At 37.7% G+C, this 21,309-nt stretch overlaps 1 protein-coding gene across 6 annotated transcripts in view; it reads left to right on the top strand.

The window, feature by feature from the left end:
- Window positions 1-3,003, top strand: part of tenm4 (teneurin transmembrane protein 4) — a 192,900-nt gene extending 189,897 nt beyond the window's left edge. For all 6 annotated transcript variants that reach the window (XM_026934852.3, XM_026934849.3, XM_026934846.3 and 3 more), the window contains one exon: window positions 133-3,003. In XM_026934852.3, the coding sequence (XP_026790653.1) occupies window positions 133-891 (759 nt within the window). In that variant the 3' untranslated portion in view covers window positions 892-3,003. The remainder of the gene's footprint in view (window positions 1-132) is intronic.
- The last annotated feature ends 18,306 nt before the right edge of the window (window positions 3,004-21,309 follow it).

Below are 21,309 nucleotides of genomic sequence, written 5' to 3'. Positions count from 1 at the left end.
ATAAATACAACCCACTCCACTTACTATCCGCTGATACCATCTTGATAGTACACCTACTAGTATATCCCACTTTTCTGTTTCTCAGAGTTGATTTGTCTTAATTTGTCTGCTTTTGTGTGTCTGTGTGTGCAGTCTGTGCTTGGAGTGCAGTGCGAGGTCCAGAGACAACTTAAGTCCTTTGTCAAGTTGGAACGTTTCGACCAGATCTACAGAGCAAGTGGTGCTGGTTGCCCACAATCCCCTTTCAGCACATTTTTTGCCTCAGGGGCTTCAATCTTCGGCAAGGGCGTGAAGCTAGCCATCCGAGAGGGTCAGGTGAGTGCCGACATCATCAGTCTGGCCAGTGAGGATGGCAGGCGGCTAGCTGCTGTTCTGGACCAGGCCGTCTACCTTCAAGATCTTCACTTTACAATTGACGGCATGGACATGCACTATTTTGTGAAAGCGTCTTCGGCAGAGGGTGACTTGGCACTCCTGGGTATGACAGTGGGACGGCGAATGTTAGAGACAGGAACTAATGTGACAGTGCAGCAGGTGAACACTGTGCTGGGTGGCCGAGCTCGGCGTATTACCGACGTGCAGCTGCAGCATGGTGCACTGAGCCTGAATGTGCGCTATGGCAGCAGTCTGGAAGAAGAAAAGGCTCGGGTGCTGGAGTTGACTCGCCAGAGAGTTGTGGCAGCTGCCTGGCACCGCGAGCGACACCGACTACGCCAGGGAGAGGACGGTTCACGCGCCTGGACGGACACTGAGCGGCAGCAGCTGTTCAGCTCGGGCCGGGTGCAAGGCTATGATGGCTACTACGTGGTGCCCGTGGACCAGTTCCCTGAGCTGGCCGACAGCATCAGCAACATTCATTTTCTGCGCCAGAGCGAGATGGGCCGCAGGTGACACGAACACAAGGGAAGCCCCGCTCATGCTCAGCGTCCAGGACTTTTTGCCAAAGACATGTTGCTTGTGTGACCACTTTGTTAAATCTTTTTTTACTTTTATTTTGTTTTCTGTGTTTTTTTTAGACTGCCTTACTTAAGACTGGGTTGCAGGCAGTTGCACTGCATTGACATTCGAATGCTTTTCTTTCCCTTTTTTTTTTTTTGGAATTGCGTAACAGTTTTTGGCTGCCAAATGAGGCTGCTAGAGGAATGACATATGGCAACATTGGTTATTTAGTTCTGACTCCTTTTCTACAGATCAGCTCAAAGGGATCCTGGAAGATGGCTGGTAATGCATTTTGATCACTGGCAAGTGAGCAGATTGGCATTCAGCTTCACTCCACCCTGCCTTTTCTCACCCCATAGCCAAGGAGAGCCTTTTTTAAAATCACTTCTTTTTATACTTGAAAGCCTGCCACACTTAAACAAGGACTTCAGTGTCTGTTGTTCAGGCTCCTGATCCCCCTCCCCTTATCATCATTGACTCTTGAATTGGTGTCATGTGCCATTTCAAGACTGCTTGACTGCCTAGTATTTCTTAAATATCTGAATTTGACCAATGGATAAAAAATGAAAAGGGAAACCATAGAGGGCATGCTCACAGTCTGAAAACATAATGTGAAACGTCTTACTGAATAAGAGTTATCCAAAAAGGGAAAAAGTTGCAAAACAGAAAATAGATCCCAGTGGTCTTTAAAGATGGTTTTAAAAATATATAAATGACATTGTTGGAAAATATAATAAAACTTCTGTATGAAAATGAATATTTTACTAAAATACATAAAATCACCTAAAATCTATTTCATAGCTACATGTATGAAAAAGAACAGTATATCTAATGTGAATACATTACCAAAATGTGAACTGTTGTCCCATTTCTTTGCAAATTGTTGTACTTGAACGATGCCTAGTGTTCCAACACATGGAATATATGTGTATATATATATTATGTTTGGGAATGTCAATCCATTAAATTAATTTGTTTGGTTTTTATTGTTGAAGCAAATAAGATTTTAATATGCTTAACCATTCCTTTAAGGATAACAGTATTTATTTTAGTAATGTGCTTTTTAAACCAATGTTGCTCCTCATGTGCTCTGTCTGTGCAAGAGACATGAATGCTTATATACATATTAAAAAAAAGAAAGAAAAGAAAAACAAAATAGCACATTACTAGAACATGCCCTCAGACATTCCTCAGGCTTTCCCTTCCTTCAACATGTTGAGCTGTGGAGTGCTAGCACTGGACACTGGGCTAAGGACAGATTTAAACCCCAGTGGGACGCCTGAGGGTCAGAGTCTTATGTGCCCAGGATATGAAAGACAAGACTCCACTGAGTCCCACAGCTGCCTGAGATGCATTACAGCCTGCAGGCGTGTAGTTCCTGTCTACAAGCAGAGGGGTTGAAATGCATGCCAATCTGGCAACCCGCCATGCGGATGTAACTTCTTGCTTTTTGTGTGTCCTATAGCTTGACTACCTACTGAACTTCAAAGAACATCCAGTGTAGCCTCTCTCTGGTTTTTTAAAAGTGTCTGAGATGGAACAAAATGGTGTTAATGTGTTGGACATGGTGTCATGGTGTAACGCACACCTCTCGTGTAAGCGTGCAGTAGCTGAATCTGTTATTACAGTTTGTGTGACTGGGGACGAGGTGTGGAGAGTATATCAGTAATCGCAACCTGTATAATACTGTCAAGCATATTTTTTTATTTGGATGTCAGTTGGATGTTGGATACAGCCATAATTATTTGCTGTATAAAAAAAAAAAAAAAAAAAAAGTTTGAATGAAGAAAAAAATGCATTGTGGTGACTTCACTGAGAACTGCGTCGTGAGGCTGTAATTACTTTCTAAAGTTTTGGACTAATTTAATTTTTTATTTTGTGTTCTTTTTTTGGTTGTTTGTTCTCAACACTGTGTTTCTAACGCTTCTCTTTGGATCTGTAAATACGAGGACGAGAAATGAGCTGTAAATAAAATGCCAATGTAGATACCTTTTAGAGCTACAGCAGTGAATCTGTGTAGTCTTTAGGTAAAGAGGGGAAAAAATAAAGAATATTTTGTGTTTACATTTATGTAATGTCACTATTTTGTCATGTTTTGACTAGTCGTGTTACTGAGTACGTAAGGAAAACAGCCAAAATGATGAAAAAATAGGTTTTGACCCAATTATTTCTGCTAATTTATTCGAATTTAAGAACACATAAATATTTTACCAAAATGACATAGATATCTTTGTAACCTTGTCTTGGCTGCCTACCTGCAAAGATCACTTCAGGTAATGGGCCAGTTTAAAAATAGTGGTAAATGCAGTCCGTCTATCAGAACTTCCGATCTTATCTAGCTAGCTATAAGTACACTGTAGATTTTTGAACGCACATGTTGATTTTTTTCTTTCTCTTTTTTGTATTAATGTATCATGATAGTTAATTGAGCCAATTATAGATGAACTCCAGCTGGTATAGCTACATACAAAAATATGGACATTAGGCCTTTTTTTTTTATGAATGTCTACCCGACATCTATGCAGGGTGGAAAAAAAGACATCCACTTATAAATTAGGTAGGACTTAGGAATTATTTTTCATATATCTTCAATAAGAATTTAAAATGCCAGTATTTTACTTGTGGTTGTGACCATACAACAGAAACATACTTCAGTTAAGTAAAACCTTTAGTTTCCAGAACCATCCATAGTAGAAGTTGTCAAGATTTGACCATGTAAAGGGTTTCCCATATTTTTCACACTAGAAGTATGCTAGGTCATGCCATCACATACTATAATCGAAGGGAAAATAACCTCCATTACACACAATGTAGTTGATTCAGTTTTCAGTGTAACATAGCCTACTGCGTCTGTTTGTCTCATTATATCTCAAGTATTCCTCAGCAGCTGCTTCAGCCTGCAACCTCACAGCGGTGTTTATTTTTATCTTCCTAAATTGGTTTGGTGAGACTAGTGTTCCTTTTCTTAAATAAATGAACAAAATAGCCGTAGTGTACATACCAATTCAGGCCAACCATAATAATGATCATTTCAATTTTGCTGATATTGATGTATATGAGTGTATTTGTGTGAAGGTTTCTCAGTGGGAGCCATCGTACTAAATCAGTAAAGCCAGCCTTCATTTACTGCAGAGAAGTTTCTGCTTTTTCGGCTCATGGCCACTGTTCGTCAGCACTACTGAAGGTTTCCCAGTGGACACACCTGGAAAAGTTAAGCTCCAAACTGTCTATGCAAATGTAAGTGCATGCCTGAACTTGTGTGTGTGTGTGTGTGTGTGTGCACGCTCCCACAGGCAAAGGCGAGTCTTCTTCCTGTTGCACTAATGCAGCTAATACCGGGCAGGTGTTTCGAGTGACCTGTTTCTATTCTGCCTCATTGTAAGGCTAACCCCAAAAACTTATAAACAACATGGTGTATAGAGAACGTTAACCTGCCTTATTTCATTTCATGTCATTTTCCTGCCAATGAATAACTGCAAACTAATTACTGTAATTAAATAAATTTTGCACAACAGTTGGCAGATCTTTACATTTTGGTCATTAAAAAAAACAATGTCTGTGGTCAATACACCTTGTAAAAAAATAATAATCTTGTAAAAATCTGTATTAAGCTACAAAATCATGACTATCACTGCCAGTTGGAATTATTAAGATACAATTTGGATGCAAAAGATACAAATTTAAATTCATAGTATTAAAACTATACAGTTTCTCTAAACATCTATATTAAATATTAGATCATAAACAAAGAATATCATAAGAATAGTTAGTTCAATGATGCACAACAAGCACATTCAAAGAATAGAATTACTAATATTTTTATTCCATATGCATTTACTGTAGTTGTAATATGTTAGAATATTTCTACTAATGCACTTCTAATTCACTTCTACTTGCAAAGCATTTATATTTAACAGATGAGTGACAAGTAATTTATATTTATAATTTATATTTACACAGATGAGTGACAAATACAAGGAAAAAGTAACATAACGTGGGTTAGTAATGTGTCAGGCCACCGTGAACCACCAGAATAGCTTCAGTGCACATTGACATAGATTCTACAAGTCTCTGGAGGGATGAACACCATTTCCTTCAGTTGATGTTTTGATGATGGCGGTAGAGAGAGCTGTCCAACCAACTGGGTTCAACTGGGTTGAGATCTGGTGACTGTGAAGGCCACAGCATATGATTTCCATCATTTTCATCCTCATCCTGGAGAAGGGTGGAAGAAATCTGGCAGAAAATAGTCCCATCAGAGGAGAAAAGTTTCATCATAAAATTAATCAGTTGGAAAAACGTTATATTGATTTGCTGTGACTCTTCCCTCTAAGAGTACAAATGGACCCAAAAAATGACAAAATAAATAAATAAATAAATAAATGCTCCCCACAGCATTGCAGAGCCACTGTTTTTTTCCTTTGATTTGTCATCCATCAGTACCGTACAAAAGGTTTAGGCAACCCTACATTCTAAATATAATTTGTCTTTAATGTTTGTCTTCAGCATTACTGTATCAGTACAAAAGGCAACTCAGGATTGAATTGGAGACCCTGGAGCTGTGCGGCAGGCATTATAATAAATGTTACAGAAAGGATATATTAGTAACACATTATCTAACCATTTTTCAGATAAAAGCATAGTGGAGGCTGAATGGTTTACCTGCAAAAGCAAGTGAGACAGCCAAAGTCTCCAGGTAAACTGTAGCAAGTTGTCCATGTTCTCCGAGGTAAAGGAAAAACACACCAGCAAATTTTCTTATAAAACTGCATGGCAGTGTACCTGAGAGAAGGGTGGTCATTCCCGCCTAGAGCTCTCTAAACTGTAGAGACTGTTGTGTGTGAAAATCACAGGCGATCAGCAGTTTCTGAAATACTCAAACCAGCCCATCTTGTAACAACATCAATGAAAGATCACAGTTTTTCTTCATCTGATGTTACCTGAAGCTCTTGACCTGTATCTTTATGATTTTTTTGCATTGTGCTGCTGCCACGTGATTGGCTGATTAGATGAATGTCCAGGTGTATAGGTGTTCCTATTAAAGTGGCTGGCGAGTGTATATAAGGAATAGTAAAATAAAAATAGATAATAGTAAAATAATCATGAGATTGTTATTCATGAGAATTCAAACTATTTAAATATCTCTTCAGTGCCTATGCTCAGTAATAGTGATGAACTCTCTGATATTTACAGTTCGGTTATCTTTAAACCTTGCACTCCTCCAACCTGCTACCAAAACTCATGATTAGAAGTCAGACCCAGAACCCAGATTCCTCCTAGGCAAAATTTTCAGGCTGACTTTCAGTCTTCTGACAAGCGTTCTGAGTTTTTAGAGTTACATGGGAGAAACACTGACAAAAATGAGTGTTGTTAAAATCAGCAAGGGCCATATGCCTGCTGAGTCTAATGTTTTATACAGTCATTCATTCACATGGGGTGCTAGCAATGTTTTCGAAGTCCATAAACATAGAAATGACTCATAATCAGACACCTGGTCTGTCCTCCCAGTCTCACACTGACATTTGGAGGCTGTGAATTTACAATGAATCAATACAAAACCAGTGCGAACAACAGCTTGAGCTCAGACAATAGCGATGATGCTCTGATGGGACTCGTAAATGTGTCTTTGTTTTCCAAAACATTACTTTGTGTATGATGTGTGGCCACATTTGCTGTGACAAGCCAGATTCTTCATTTCTTAAATGCATTCAGTTCCCTAAATGCAATGAGTATAACAAAGGAAATGTACAAGACAGGGCATTAAAATGCGTCTTTTGTTTTTATGTCAGTCTCATCTACCAAATGCATGGAAGTAGGGATGCACAGAGGGAGAGAGAGAGAAAGAGAGAGAGAGAGAGAGAGAATATCTCATAAGGTCAAATGAGTGTGCTAAATTAACAGGTCTTGTTAACTTCATTATACAAAGGCTCAATGTGCAACATGAACACAATTATTATTTTTTTTTATGCTAGGCTGTTAAGCTATGGTTAAGAGCAGTGAATTTTAAAACACTATAGGATGCTTCTGCTTCTGGCTGCTGATTAAACACTCAATCATTTTTCTATGTTGAAATTGTTATTTAACCTGCCTGCATACCCGGCTGTTGGTAGACTTGCGGATATAAATTGTATTCGCTTACGTTGATAAGCTTTAGAAGCACCTGTACTGTGCTGTTTACTCTCCTGCTGGCTATTCATCACAAGTCAACAATCGAATACTGGCAGAAAGTGACGGATAAGGCTTCTTTAAAATTCAGATGCTCTTGAAGGCGAGAATGCTAATTTCCGTGAGATTGAGGTGATCTCAGCAGACGCACTGTCGTACGGAGGGTCTCAGCTGTGTCGCGACGCCCGGCTCCATTTTTTTTTTGACAGGTGTGAACAATGGTAGAGCCCAGAGAAATGTCAACATGGCGATTAGTAGGAAGAGCAGACACAGTCCGACATTCACCAGTCAGACTGCCTTTATACATTCATTCTTATTGACAGCACAGCTAATGCTTTTATTAGAGAAACTACCCCAGGGGGATATCTGATCCCAAAAGGCTTGACACAGTGGGGAAAACAAGACAATACCTATACTGCCACCCACATGTGACATATTTATACCCATACCACTGGCTGGGGTAAAAATAGATCAGCCTATGTAAGAGTAATATATTTATGTAAGCTTTAACTCCCCATGTCCTTGTGAGCCAATTTCTCTACAGGGCACAAATCCACAAATTATCTCCAAGCATAAATTATCTCCAAGGATATAAGAGATTTACAGTCTAACCCTATATGATAAACCCCAGAATGTACATCTGGGGTAGATTTAACTAACCCTGTAAAGTGGAATTCCGGTATTGCCCTATTCTTTGGCAACCCCATGTTTACTCTCTACTTCTTTCAAGGACCAGATCTCTACATAACTGATTACTCATGTATTATGTTGACATCAGCAGTGAAAAATACTTGAGTAGCTGTACTTCATTATTGTATTTAAGTACTATTATGGTAGATTTGTACTTTATTCAAGTAATATTGAAAATGACTACTTATACTCATGTAAATTTACAGGAGAAAAAACTATTTTACTTTTCATTTTGACCTTCAAAGTACTCATTAAAAATCTCAATTGCAATGATTTTTTTTTTCTATGTCAGACATAAGGGACAAACACATGTGCAGGTATTCAAAAGCTTTATTAAAAAGCTTGCAACAATTTCTAAATGTTGAACAAAAATCAGGTACTGGAAAGAGGCAATGGTCAGGCAATCAGCAAACAGCATCAACAAGGCAAGAATCAAAAACCAGAAGGGGGATCAAAACTAGAATAGCAAAATACAAAGACTCGGTCTCAACTGGTAACAAAGGCACCAAGCATATACTTCACAATGAAGTGGCGGTGAGAAAGTCTTTAATAGTGTGATGGTGAGTGAACACGGGTGCAGGTGATCAGTATGATGGTGACTGTGAACATGACAGAGTTTGGGAATGAAAAATGCTACATACAGGGCTCAGCAAAGTATATATTCTTGAGATTGCTAATGCTTTAAGACATAATTTAGGACATTTAATACATATAAATAAGATTTTTAACACTAGACCTCTGAGAATGCAACATGACAATATCTTGTGCAAAATAATTTGTGCCAAGTAATATTTATTAGTTAAAAGTCTGCTAAATCATTTTTGATGATCTAGTTAGAAAATAAATCTACAACATAAAGAACATTAAGAACCAATAATTAGATTTTTTTTCATTCTCAAAAACAAAGTAAGTCCAGACAAGAAGTAAAAATTAAATACAAATAAGCACCTTTAATTTACTGAAATTGGTTTAGATCAAGGGCAGAAACGTCTTTTGTTTTCCCACATTGTTGTGGGCAATGTTAATGACCAATCTTGCTTAGTTAATATTAGCTGGCTGTTTTTTTTTTTCTATTGCAGATGATATAATCAATTTACTTCAACGATGTGTAGCCATTCCACCTGTTAACATGCTACAGAATGAGACAGTAATGTTTTCCACTGCACCCTAACCCAATATGTATGATTTTAAAACATCTAATCAGCTAATTTTTTTCTTAATGAACCAAGTTAGAGGAGGTTAGATGTGTTAATTACTATTTTGCCTCAGATTAAAACATAACACAATATATTGTTTAAGAGGTTCTTCCAATTAAGTTAGAGTATTGTTTACTGCAGCTGTCCACCTACATGGGTTGAAGGGCCCACTTAAAATGTCTAACTATTTGCCTTTTACCTGTTTTACATCTCCAGGTTCCTCCAGGTACTCGATTTTCTTCCACCTTCTAAAAACATGCTGGTATTAATCGATTAGCGACTCTGAATTGGCCCTAGGTGTGAATGAGTGAATTCCAGGGAGCATTCTTGCTTACAATAAGATCTGGATTCACTGTGCAGGATAAAGTGGTTACTGAAGATAGATGAGTGAATGAATGAGTGAATGAATGAATGAATGAATGCATGAATGAATGAATGAACTACTATCATCTACTCCGACTATTGCATCTGTCAGCAATATCCAGACCAACCTACTAATTCTTGAACCCAACAAAAGTTGTTTTCCTTTTTATAAAAACATCCAGCATGAAGAATGCTCCTCTGGTCAGATGTACCTAATGGAGTATTCCTTGAGTCCTTCCCATCACCAGCATTTATATCCATTTTTCCAAATTCTCATTTTCTTTCTTTGTACTGCAATTTAACATTCAGTCGCTCTACATTTTGCTGATCTATACAGTTCTGTGTAAACATGTTTACTGTCTCTAGCTGATTCATGCAGGTACTCTGCCCCACTCAGCTGTTTAGTCTTCTCTGTTAAGCAGACCCAACTGCTCAGTTGCCATAGTACCAACTTCCTCTGCGGTTCCCACTGCACCAAGATGTTGTGCTTCCTGACAAAGTATCCTTGCTGCACCTCTCTGTTCTTTAATGGTAGCTTTTCTTCTCTGCCTCCTTAACTTGATTCTGCAAAGGATCTCAGATGATACACCAGCTCCCTTTCCTCAGAGGGGTGACAAACTCCTGGACCCAGTCCACACATTAATGATCACAGATTCAATGATGTAACTTACAGTGCTGCTGGTGCACCATACAATGAACCAGGTGATAATACAAGTCATCAGTAAGCTCTGCACCTGCATCCTCAACACATTCAAGGTACATTGTAAGGGGTTGATCTCTTTAAAGTAAAATACATAATGATTTTTTAATCCTTCTTGGAATAAACCACTGACCTGTGTTACCTAACCTTCTATGGATCACATTATGAAAAAACTCTCCAAAACACATACACATATACATATAACACATACACATATAACAAGTGTTAAATGTAACACACTGGCCTAGTGAAATGTCATTTATACATAACAATGGACCATAATAGGTAACATTTGTCTTTATATAGGGCATTTTTAAGGCCTGTTTCTTATATGAAAATGTAAAAAATACACTACAACACTCCACGTTAGTCATTCTGTTTATTTTTAACACTTAAATTGAGAATAAAAATATACTTGTCATTTGATTCATTTATCAATAGTAAGACATAAAAAAGTTGCCTTTGAAAGAACACTGAACACTTATTTCATCATGAGAATTAACAGGCAATTTAACAAAAACCTAGGGTAATGGGTAGCACTGCCACCTCACAGCTCCAGGGTCCCTGGTTTAGATTCAGAGCTTGGGGTACTGTTTATGTTGTGGTTTGCATGTTCTTCCCATTCTCCCGTCCATGTGGGTTTTCAAAAACATTGTGGATTAGCTATGCTAAGTTATCCCTGTCACATCCACCATAGACAGTTCACCACCAAGCCGCTAGTGGGCATCCTCACACATATTTTTGAACTTCTTCATTTATCCCACTCATTTCCTGTGTTTGTGCACACCTTTTTTCACTTTCTCCGTCGATTAATCCCTCTCTACAGTTCTGTGTTTTTTCCTCTTCATTGCTGTCTGTTGTTGCTGTTGCCTGTCTAATGTTTCCTTTTCCCTTCTTGTCTTGACCTTGGTTAGTTTTCTCTTTTTTTTGTGCTTTTGTTTATTAAAGAAAAGCCTGTACCTGCATCCATCTCCAATACATGACACCCCTAGGCGTGAATGAGTTTATGAATGCCACCATCTTGCCACACCTTTCCTCCTTCTATAAACCTAAAAATACATAGATCAATCATGTTCACTGTAACCAAGATTACACTAAAATGCATGTCATGTATATTTTGTAATTGTCATTTATGCATGACACAGGGTGTTTATTTGATTTGAAAGCCAAAGTCTGAAACATTATACTTATTCCACATGTAGTGCATTTTATCAATCTTAAACATCTTAAAGAAGCAGAAATTATTTTCATATTAACATTATGGTATTTAAGTATATGCTTTGACCCTGCATCCAAATAAACTAGCACTTCTTATAGAGATTATCATGGTAATCAAAGAGTTTTCTTGGCAAAAAAAAAGTTGGATGGGATAAAAGAGAGTTTGTGTGACTTTATGAAAGTGAAAAGCAATTGGTGGGCTGTTTTTAAGTGACATTACACCTGCTTTTCTTTGTGTCATTTATAAATGACACACGTCCATAAAGGCTAAGCATTTAGGTCAGCCCATCCAAATAAAGTTGCATCTTTGTGTCTAAAGAATAGCATTAGCACTGTGTGTATGATTGTACTCTTCAGCTTTTTTGTCATTTTGTCACTTTAGATCTGACTGTGCAATTTCTGAGATATTGCAATAGTGTAAATAACCTTAATCAAGCTATTGCATGTTTGGGTCAGGAGTCAGAATGCAGCTTCCATTTAGCTCATTTGCCGTTATGAAAGCCATTTCTCACCTGCAGTTGAATGGCATCAGTGCATGGCTCAGGTCGGCAATCTAATTGTGCTACCGCTGGTTCAATAACGTAAATGCAGCAAACAGAACTGATGCCAGAAAACCAACCATTTATCATGACTTGAAAATCTCCTTAAGAAATGGATTGGCATGAATGGATGAATGAATGGATTGGTGTGTATGGAGACGCAAGTGAATGCACATGAAATTTTTTTTAAATGTACAATAGAATTTTCCAGACCGGAAATATACTTAGAGGACCAGGAACGCCAGTGTGTCTCCATGCATGATACATTGTGGTGGAAGGTCTTAGGGATCTTTGAACAACCACTAAAAGGTCAAATTTGTCCAGATATGTCAGGAATAAAACAAAACACATGCATTTTTATAAGTGCAGACTACTTAGCAGCTGGCCATACTGCTTTTTCATAAAAGAAATATCTTCTATATGAATTAATATTGTCAATCATTATTTTTGACATCTCCTTATAGTTTTCATGAGTGGTCCCATTGTTTAAGATCAAGAGAACATTATATCAAAGCTGAAGGACTCTATGTGGGACATATTGCAATGTTTTAATTTTAAGGAACAGTGTGTCCTACTTACTGCAGTGTTTAAACACAATAGCTGGATATTTCTAAAGTTCAGCACATCAGTTCAATTTTATTACAGTACAGTAAAAGCAGATAGCATTTTCATATTTGGTTCAGAAGCAGAAGCACACTATCAGGCTTCGTTAATTTCAGATTTTATGAGGATGAGAATGCATGAAGAAATCTGAGGTATTATTTTTATTTCACCATCACTGTAGTAAGCAGCACATGAGAGGGCCGTTTCATGCGTGTCTGAATCGAATAGAATCGTTCCAGAAACGGCAAAATGACCTTGCATATTAACAGAGCATATTTAGCATATGTGTGGTATATCATTACCCATAAAATGTACATTTTTATGTCATTACCCATAAAATGTATGTTTTTATATGTTGTGCTACTAAAATGAAAAGAATGAGAGGAGCTGATCTGATTCAGTTTAGCTCAGAAATTCTTATGCAAACAATCACTCTGGCTGTGGAGTGCATGTCCCTTTGGTCATTTAGCTCAGATTCCTACCCAGTACATTTTGTATTTTCCAAAAGTGAATAGTCAGAAGGTGTTGATTAATTTTCTATACAAAAAGAAACGTTAGAATCATTTTGGTAGGATGTTTCCAGCGTCAGGGCTTTGTAACTATGTTTTCTGTCACAGGAAAGTATTCAGGACAGGGGATGCGTCTTAAGTGTTCTGGTTTCTCAGTAATATTACATGCTGAGTTTTGTTTTGTCATATTAACATCAAGAGAGAGAAGAGAAAGAGAAAGACTTAGGAGAAAGACTTAGGCTGGTTAGGGAACGACTGTTAATAGCTGCTATAGCGTAAGTGACAAGGAACTAAACTGTCTTGCGGACATTCCACGACATTAAATGTAGCTTTAAATGGTTAAACATATGATGTGTTGTTCATTAATAAATTAAAAATTGTAGTTGTTGACAAATTCTTGTGTTATAAGAGGAATAAAACACTTTGGGACATGCTGTTAAAGGAAAACAATAACGTTTGGGGTTGTACAGTAACTCTAGTTTGTCTCAGGCTGCATCACGCCACCCTGTCACTGATTATCTTCCTATAACAGCATCCTGCTTTATTTATTACTTTTCACATACTGTACTAAGTTATATGAAGAAAAGTTCAGCTGAGGTGAAACATGCTGAATCGTGAAGACTGAATCATTTTCCTCTCTAGCTAGATGTCCCTGACTGAATTCCCTTTGTGCAATTTATGCTTTGTTTGTTTGTTTTATCCACTGCTAATGCTTAGATATAAAGAGACATCTTTTGAATAAGCCTAAGAGGGAGTAAGGTCACAAACATATGTAGGCTTGTAGGTGGGTTTAATCTCAGGAAAAGTTGATTGTTATTTGAGTGTATATGGTTCTGGTATGTACACTGATGATTACAAAAGCCAGAGAATGTGTTGAACGAAACAGTAATTATACTCCCATCCACATGAAAACAGCTGACAGGTCCGATGAAGCCTTTTCCAAACAAAGACACTCACAAACAAGGGTTATTATAATCACGCCTATGTTTGTGAATAGATTGTTTTAATTTAGATAATAATAATGATAAGAACGCTTTTGTAAAGCTTTTCTATAGTAGCACAGCAATAGTTGAAAACAATTATTTTGCATATATTTTTGCTACACAGGTCTTCTAAAGCATCTCTGTCAAATTCCTATTCATAAAAAAAAAAACAATGGCTTTATGACCATTGTTTCACATAATGGAAAAGACAGAAGTGGCATGTGGAAAGCTGTTAACAAGCCCCCATTACAGTTTCACCACCTTCAGGCTTTGCTTAACACATATGTGTAAGGAGTATAGTTCTCAGAATAAGTCCTTGTGGAGGTCCCTCAGAAGCACTGTAATTTATAGTAATGCTAATTAGTGAGTAGTGGGTCTTGTCTCCGTAAACAGAGGTAATTACTCATGAATTTGTGGGGAAATGTCTGCTGAGAGAGCATCTGTTAAATATCTCTTGATGAGTTCGCCTCTGTGCAATGTAAACCGAAACTCCATTTGGGTTTAGCATGTGTCCATCTACCGCCATCAAGCACCGAGCATCTGAGTCTGTTTTCTAGAGCATTATTACAGTGCTCACTGTACTATCTATCTCTATCTATCTACATGCTGCTCATTTTCCTAAACACGATGTGTTTCACTTATAATAATAAATTCTCCTCAGCTGTTTTTGGACAAACCATGCCTTTGTTTATCTAGAGGCTGCAGGCTGTCTCATTATCACCTTCACAGCCAAGATTCTCACTGCCAAGGGACCAATCTCATGTATGTTAATCAAGGTTTAAGCAGAAGGCTGCAGTAGTTTGTGGGCATAATGTTGGCACAAGAACTGTACTATGCCTCGGTGTGACCGTGCTTTGGAAAACACACAGCTCATCAGTACTTATGTACTCATATTCCATCTATGGAAAAAGAAAGTGATTGCTATTTGCTAATATTTTAGGATAATTTTTTATTCTTATCCCTTCTCACATCTCAGTGGCATTAATTCAGGTGAAATTAGTACGTGTTGTTATGCAGTATGTTACACTGCCACTACCAAATGGTAAAGACATTTGGACAGCTTCACCCTGTGGACATAAATTCATTGGGAGGTGTTTGTAACTTTACTATGTACCTTGACACTGACTGGAAAGGTGAATGCAGGCTAACTCATAATTAGACTTTAAGGACCACTGTTGCACCATAAACGAGTTTTAAATGTGCAATACATTTAGTTTCCCGTGTGAAAGATCTTTACTAAATGGTACATTCATCACTCAGTTTTAGGGTAAAGAGTATACTTACCTCAGTAACCCCTCTGAATATTGCTCAGATGATAATTTACTTTTTGACTAGCTTTGTATAATTTAATTCTTTTATTTACATCATAAGAATGAAATTTATCTGGAGTTATTTTCCTCATGGAGACCAGCCAAATGTCCTCATAAGGTCAAACTGGTCCCTACCAAGATCCTACCAAGAAAATAAATCCAGAAACACACACAAACACACATACAGTCTTTCACACCAAGGAGCAATTTAGGATAACTAATCCACCTACAACATTTCTTTTTGTAACCATGGAAATTGCAGAATCCACATGGACATGGAGAGAACATGTGAAACACAGACAGTACCTGAGCTCAGGATAGAACATATTCTGTTCCAAATCACCTGGTTTGGTAACATGTATTTGAATTCTGCATCATAACTACATTGTAAACATTAATTAATTCATCTTCAATAACAGCTTTATCCTGGTCATGGTTGCACAGCCTATTAGCGGGAACACTGGGTGTGAGGCAAGAATACACCCTGTATGGGATACCAGCCCATCAGAGTACACCATGCATACACACATTCACACCTAGGCGCAATTTTGTAGTAGGCACTCCAACCCTCTGGCATGTTTCTGGATAGTGGGCAGAACCTGCACTGAACCCAGGGTAAAAACACACATGGACACAAGGAGAAAATTAAAACACAAACAGTAACTCAAGCTCAGGATTGATACCATTTTACCTGAACCCTGTATCAGCACAATGTTATAAAAATATCATAGAAAATGTTATATACTGTTATTAGTTTTCATGACAATTTATGTCCAGTGTCGTTACCGTGACAAACAGTTGTTCAAAAAAACTGTCATATTTGATTCCATTACAGCTAAAGTCACTTCCTAATAAGTGTACTCTAGTTAGCATATGCTTTATGGCAGATGTTGTGATACTTTATAGAAACTGTCATAACAATTTTGGTACATCTCTAAGATATGTAAGTCAGTGCTCTTCATAATATAACTATGTTGGAGTGTAACCATGACAATGAGTATAAAGGTTTAAATGCCACTAATGAATTTAAAAAGGAACAACATGAATTCAGACAGAAAGAAATTATAAATGACAACATGTGGATTTTTTTTTCATAAAAAGCATCAAGCACTGAGGGAGATAATACATCTGACACATAACTATAGCAACAATTATATAATGTTAGCTTAGTGATCTATGTGGGGGGGGGGGGACTAAAAATGTAAAAGAAAATGATTTGCTATTTTAGGAAGCAAAATGTACAAAGCCTAGTAAGTAGCCACGGTTTAATCAAGATAACCTTTATCAAAGCATGTCAGCTTCAGAAAATAACGGGATGGATTGTTTACGTTATATATTCACTACTCAGAACTCAGAAGTAGTGGTAAGCCCCTTTATAATGATGCTATAGACATCACTGTAACATAACACAATAGAACTTATATACTTTTATGAGAAACTTTGTACCATGTGACACTTCTTATGAGATGTAACACTTTTGTCATGTGTCATAACAGCTGTAATAAAGTATACATGTTATAAAATCTATGCTAACTAAAGAAAACTTACAACCATTAGCATGTGACATAAGCTGTCAAGACCGTTATTACTGATATGCAGCTGAACATAAACTGTTATGATAACTCAGGATGGTGTATGACATCTGCCATGACACAGTTATGATGTGGTTATATCAATCTTATGATGCATGAATCTGAATCATGAATAAATAAATAAATAAATAAAAAAGAGAGAAGAAGAAGAAGAAGAAGAAGAAGAAGCTTGCTTTCTGTGATAATGGAAACCCTTTAGGATAAAGTATGGCACATCTCAAAGGGAAGTAAGTGTAGTCAGTGGGCTGAAGTCCTGCTTTCTCTCATCGGAGAATTCAGTCTTCCACAAACAAAGGCTGGAATTGATATGTGGGTTCTTAAGTACTGCTGCTCAAGATATTGGCTGGCTCCTGAAGGATTTGTGTAGCTAAGCTCATGAATCTTTAAGCAATGACAATTCCATAAGATCAATAGTGAGAACAAATCCTGATACCTTTGCCCAGTTCTTCGTTTCTCCTCACCACTCGTGATTCAAATGTGAAATGTTTATTCCAGTCTCTCAATAGATGTCTACTATTTTTTACTTGAAAGTCTTCATATCTACAGTCTGGTACTGTGGTTCACAGCCACCGTAAGTAGACATTCAGTCAAATAGAACATCATAATAGCCAATAACAACAAAATTAGCAACAACAACAACAAAAAAAATTCCCGTTGTGGGATTAACTGTTTGCTAACATGACAGGATAGCTTGCTAGTTTAACCAGCTATTTTGGTGCAAGTTTACAACAGAACATGGATCTACAGTGAAAAATATAAAAATAGTTTTGAAAAATATTTTAAAAAATATGACTTCAAACTGTTAGCTAGGCTATATTAGATAATTATACAACAGTTAGTTCCAGTCTACTAATTTGATTAAACAAGCAGCATTCCAAGAGTGCTGACATTTAGTATAACAGCACTGGGACATTTCACTGTTTGTATCACTCCACTTGTCTGTGTTTGCCACAGAAATTCCAATTCTAGCAATAGTCCATTACATTGAAACCATTACTACAGTAGAGTTAGTGACATCATCAGCGTACATGGCAAACGATACATTTTTCATGAACATAAATTTTGATTTAAAATATGAAATATTCATAAGATGAAGATGAAAAGGAAGAAGGGAAGCCAGTTTCACCGAGTGCACCTTTAACTGGAATGTACAAATCAATGTGGGTCTGACGAACAGCAAGCTAGCCAGCTAGCTAATGGGCTGTCAGCAAGTCTGTGCATTGCATGGCAACATGCTACACTCTCTCCATCTATGGCTTCTTTGGGAACTGTTGTATGAATGAAATATTGCAATAGTAATCGTGCTGTTGTAGTGAATATCAATACGGCTGTGATTACCTACGGCACTCGTGCCTTCAGCCGAATTACAGTCGTGCTGATATTCACTCACGCCAGTGCAATATTGTTTAATAAGCTATAACAATTCATAGTTTCTGTTGCTATCTCATGATTACATATGGGTTCATGGGATCCTTGCATACTTTAATACACAGATTTTTATATTTATGCTCTCCTGGTATAAAAAAAAAGTGCAGGGAAGAAGAATTACATTTTAATAAAGCTTTGGAAGATACTCTTCTCTCTCTCTCTCTCTCTCTCTCTCACTCTGTGTGTGTGTGTGTGTGTGTGTGTGTGTGTGGGCATGTTTTTATATCTTGATGCAGACTAAATGTCCCCATTAGGATAGAAATATACATTATGACAGTTTTGACTGCCTGGGGACATCTGGCTGGCCTGCACAAGGAATCTAAAAAAGAAGAAAGAAAAAAAAAGAGAGACAGAGAGAGAGAGAGAGAGAGAGAGAGAGAGAGTGCATGAGCTCATCCCATTGTGAGCCAAGAGGTCATTTACCAGCTGAGTTGCATAGAGCAGTCTTTACAATTAGCTGTTTACATTATAATAAGAAAGTATTCAATAAGCTATCTTAAGTGATGTGTGCATATCATGTATTATAATGCATGCATCATTGCATCATTGAACTGTCCTTTAGAATTCACAGTGATAAAAGCTGTTTTCATCTGCATATTCAAATGCTACGACAGCACAAACGTATTTGGTCTGACAGATCAAAAGCTGAAAGGTGTGATTTTTTTTTTCCATGCTAGTCAGTACTGTGTTAGAGCAAAAAAATGTGCAGAGTACTGGATGTTCTCAGCTACTGCCTCACTTAGACACCATACTTTCAGTATGCATTAAATTACCTTTGCTTAAAATAGAAACGGAGGAAAAGTCATCATTGCCTCACCATAAAGCTGCTCATTCATTCTGTACATAGCAGGAGGCCTGGAACTTATTAAAAGGGCTTTATAAGGAGGATACCCTGAAGTCAGATTCCACATGGAGTGTTTCATTCAGTGTCGCCTGGTTTTAGACTTGGGTTTGAGCTCCACGGACTCATCTCCTGAAATTACACCACTTTATTGGCCTCATCAGAGCTAAACGAAGCGTGCTGGCCAAAATCGATGCTCCTCCTGAGACTGCAGAGGGATTGATGATAGTCCCCATGAATAAAGAGTCAATACAGTGTGTATCGCTGGACAGGCAGAAGGTGAGGACCATCCTGCCCTTAGAGAAAGGCTTTGGAAGCCTACATCTTTTAAAACAAGATCCTTGTTGGTGTTGGCTAATCACCTATTGACTCAGGATGAAGATACAGAAGCAAATAAGGATGACCAAAGCTTCTGCCAATCCAAACGAATTCATGCAGAGCCAAAGGGTGGCGAGCTGTATGTCCTTATCTCTGTCTAAGGCAAATCTGGTCATCTGAGCATCATTTGGGACATTTGGGACCAGCATTTGGGACTTTTTCCACAAAGCAGTCCTGTACAAAGCATACATTATCTATTTAGAAACAGAAGATTAGATGTTACATAATTGTGCAATAAAAGTAATATCTAATTTATACATCACTGCTTTGTTAAAAATTCATTTTAATTTTGAACTAATGTTGGTCAACCCAGAGTAATTTGCCACTCAAAACAGCGAACGTTGCTGTAATTAATGAACACTGAAAGCATATTAGAACCACATGACACCACGCTCCACTAACTTTAGACACAATAGTATTTTAGATGGCATACCGTTTTTAAAAAAAAATGGAACATGGACTAGGTCTATGCTATATACATGCTGTTAAAATGCCAGTTGGTCTTGCCATGGTCCATTAAAAACAAACATTCCTGATGCAGTATTTCGGTGATCTGCTAATGAAACAAAGCAAGATTGCTGGAAAGATCAGGACTGGCATTGAAAGTGGTAAGATCAGGCCTGTGGAGAGACTGTACATACATTAATAAAACATTGATAAAAGATGCTGAGTTGATAAATAAGTCATTAAATAGATGTGTCCGAAGGTTGATGCAGTGTGGGAAATGATGTAGCTCGCGTGGAGCTACTGTGCCACCATGTGGCCCTAAATGCATTTCCTGATTACCACAGTGTGTTTCAAAAACATGGGTTTAAAGTAGATTTCAGGTGGCAGATATGCGGGGATGAATAGTCATAGAAATGCTTATTCTGTCCGAACAGTGCTTCCATCTGATTGTAGCCAAATAATCTGCTTCACAATCTGCGGAAAGCAGTGTGTTTTTTATGTCATAAACACTGGCTAATGCTGCATTCATCAAATTCACCCTTCAACCTATAATGATGTGATAAACACAGCCAGGGCATTGTGCTGACTCCAGTAATGCTGTAAGGCCTGAACAAATATCAGCAAGTTAAAATGGCCACAGGGACAAAAAAACAAGACTGGTGTGCTGGGAAAATTAAAAGTGCCAGAAAAGGTTTTTAGAGAATGCAATAGAGAAAAAAAGGTTTGTTGCCCAAATAACCTTTTATGGTTCTTTATACCATGATGCTGTTGAATTCTCAAATATGATTGGTCAGAAGATGTTGATTAATTTGCTATAACAGCAGCTCTGACATTTAAATTTATTAATATGCTATTTAAGTTTATTAATGTGCTTGGTCTACTCCATTCTATAGTAGCCACTCATTTACTCCATACTTACTGTATGGCGGACAAGCTACATAATCTAAAGCTAATGATAAACACGTTAAAAAGTGTTATTAACAAAGCTTTCTGTAAGGAGATGTTTATTTGTTTGTTTGTTTGTTTATGGAAAGCATCTCAGTGCTTTGTAGTGGTGAAAGAACGTATGTTTATAGCTGCTATAGTGTAAGTGATAACAGGAACTATTTTGTCTCTTAGATGTTAAAAATACAATGTAGTGTTAATTCCATCCATCCTTTTTCTGTACCACTTATCCTACACAGGGAACCCTGGAACCTATCCCAGGGGACTCGGGGCACACCCTGAATGGGGTGCCAACCCATCACAGGGCACAATCACACACACAGACACTACAAACAATGTGGAAATGCCAACCAGCCTGTACTGTGGGAGGAAACCCCTGAAGGACAGGGAGAACATGCAAACTCCGTGCACACAGGACAGAGGTGGGATTCAAACTTCCCACCCCGGAGGCGCGAGGCAAACA

The sequence above is a fragment of the Pangasianodon hypophthalmus genome, chromosome 14 (assembly GCF_027358585.1).
Source record: "Pangasianodon hypophthalmus isolate fPanHyp1 chromosome 14, fPanHyp1.pri, whole genome shotgun sequence".
Taxonomy (NCBI): domain Eukaryota; kingdom Metazoa; phylum Chordata; class Actinopteri; order Siluriformes; family Pangasiidae; genus Pangasianodon; species Pangasianodon hypophthalmus.
The sequence above is the reverse complement of the archived record's forward strand: the minus strand, read 5'-3'. Positions and strand labels throughout refer to the sequence as shown.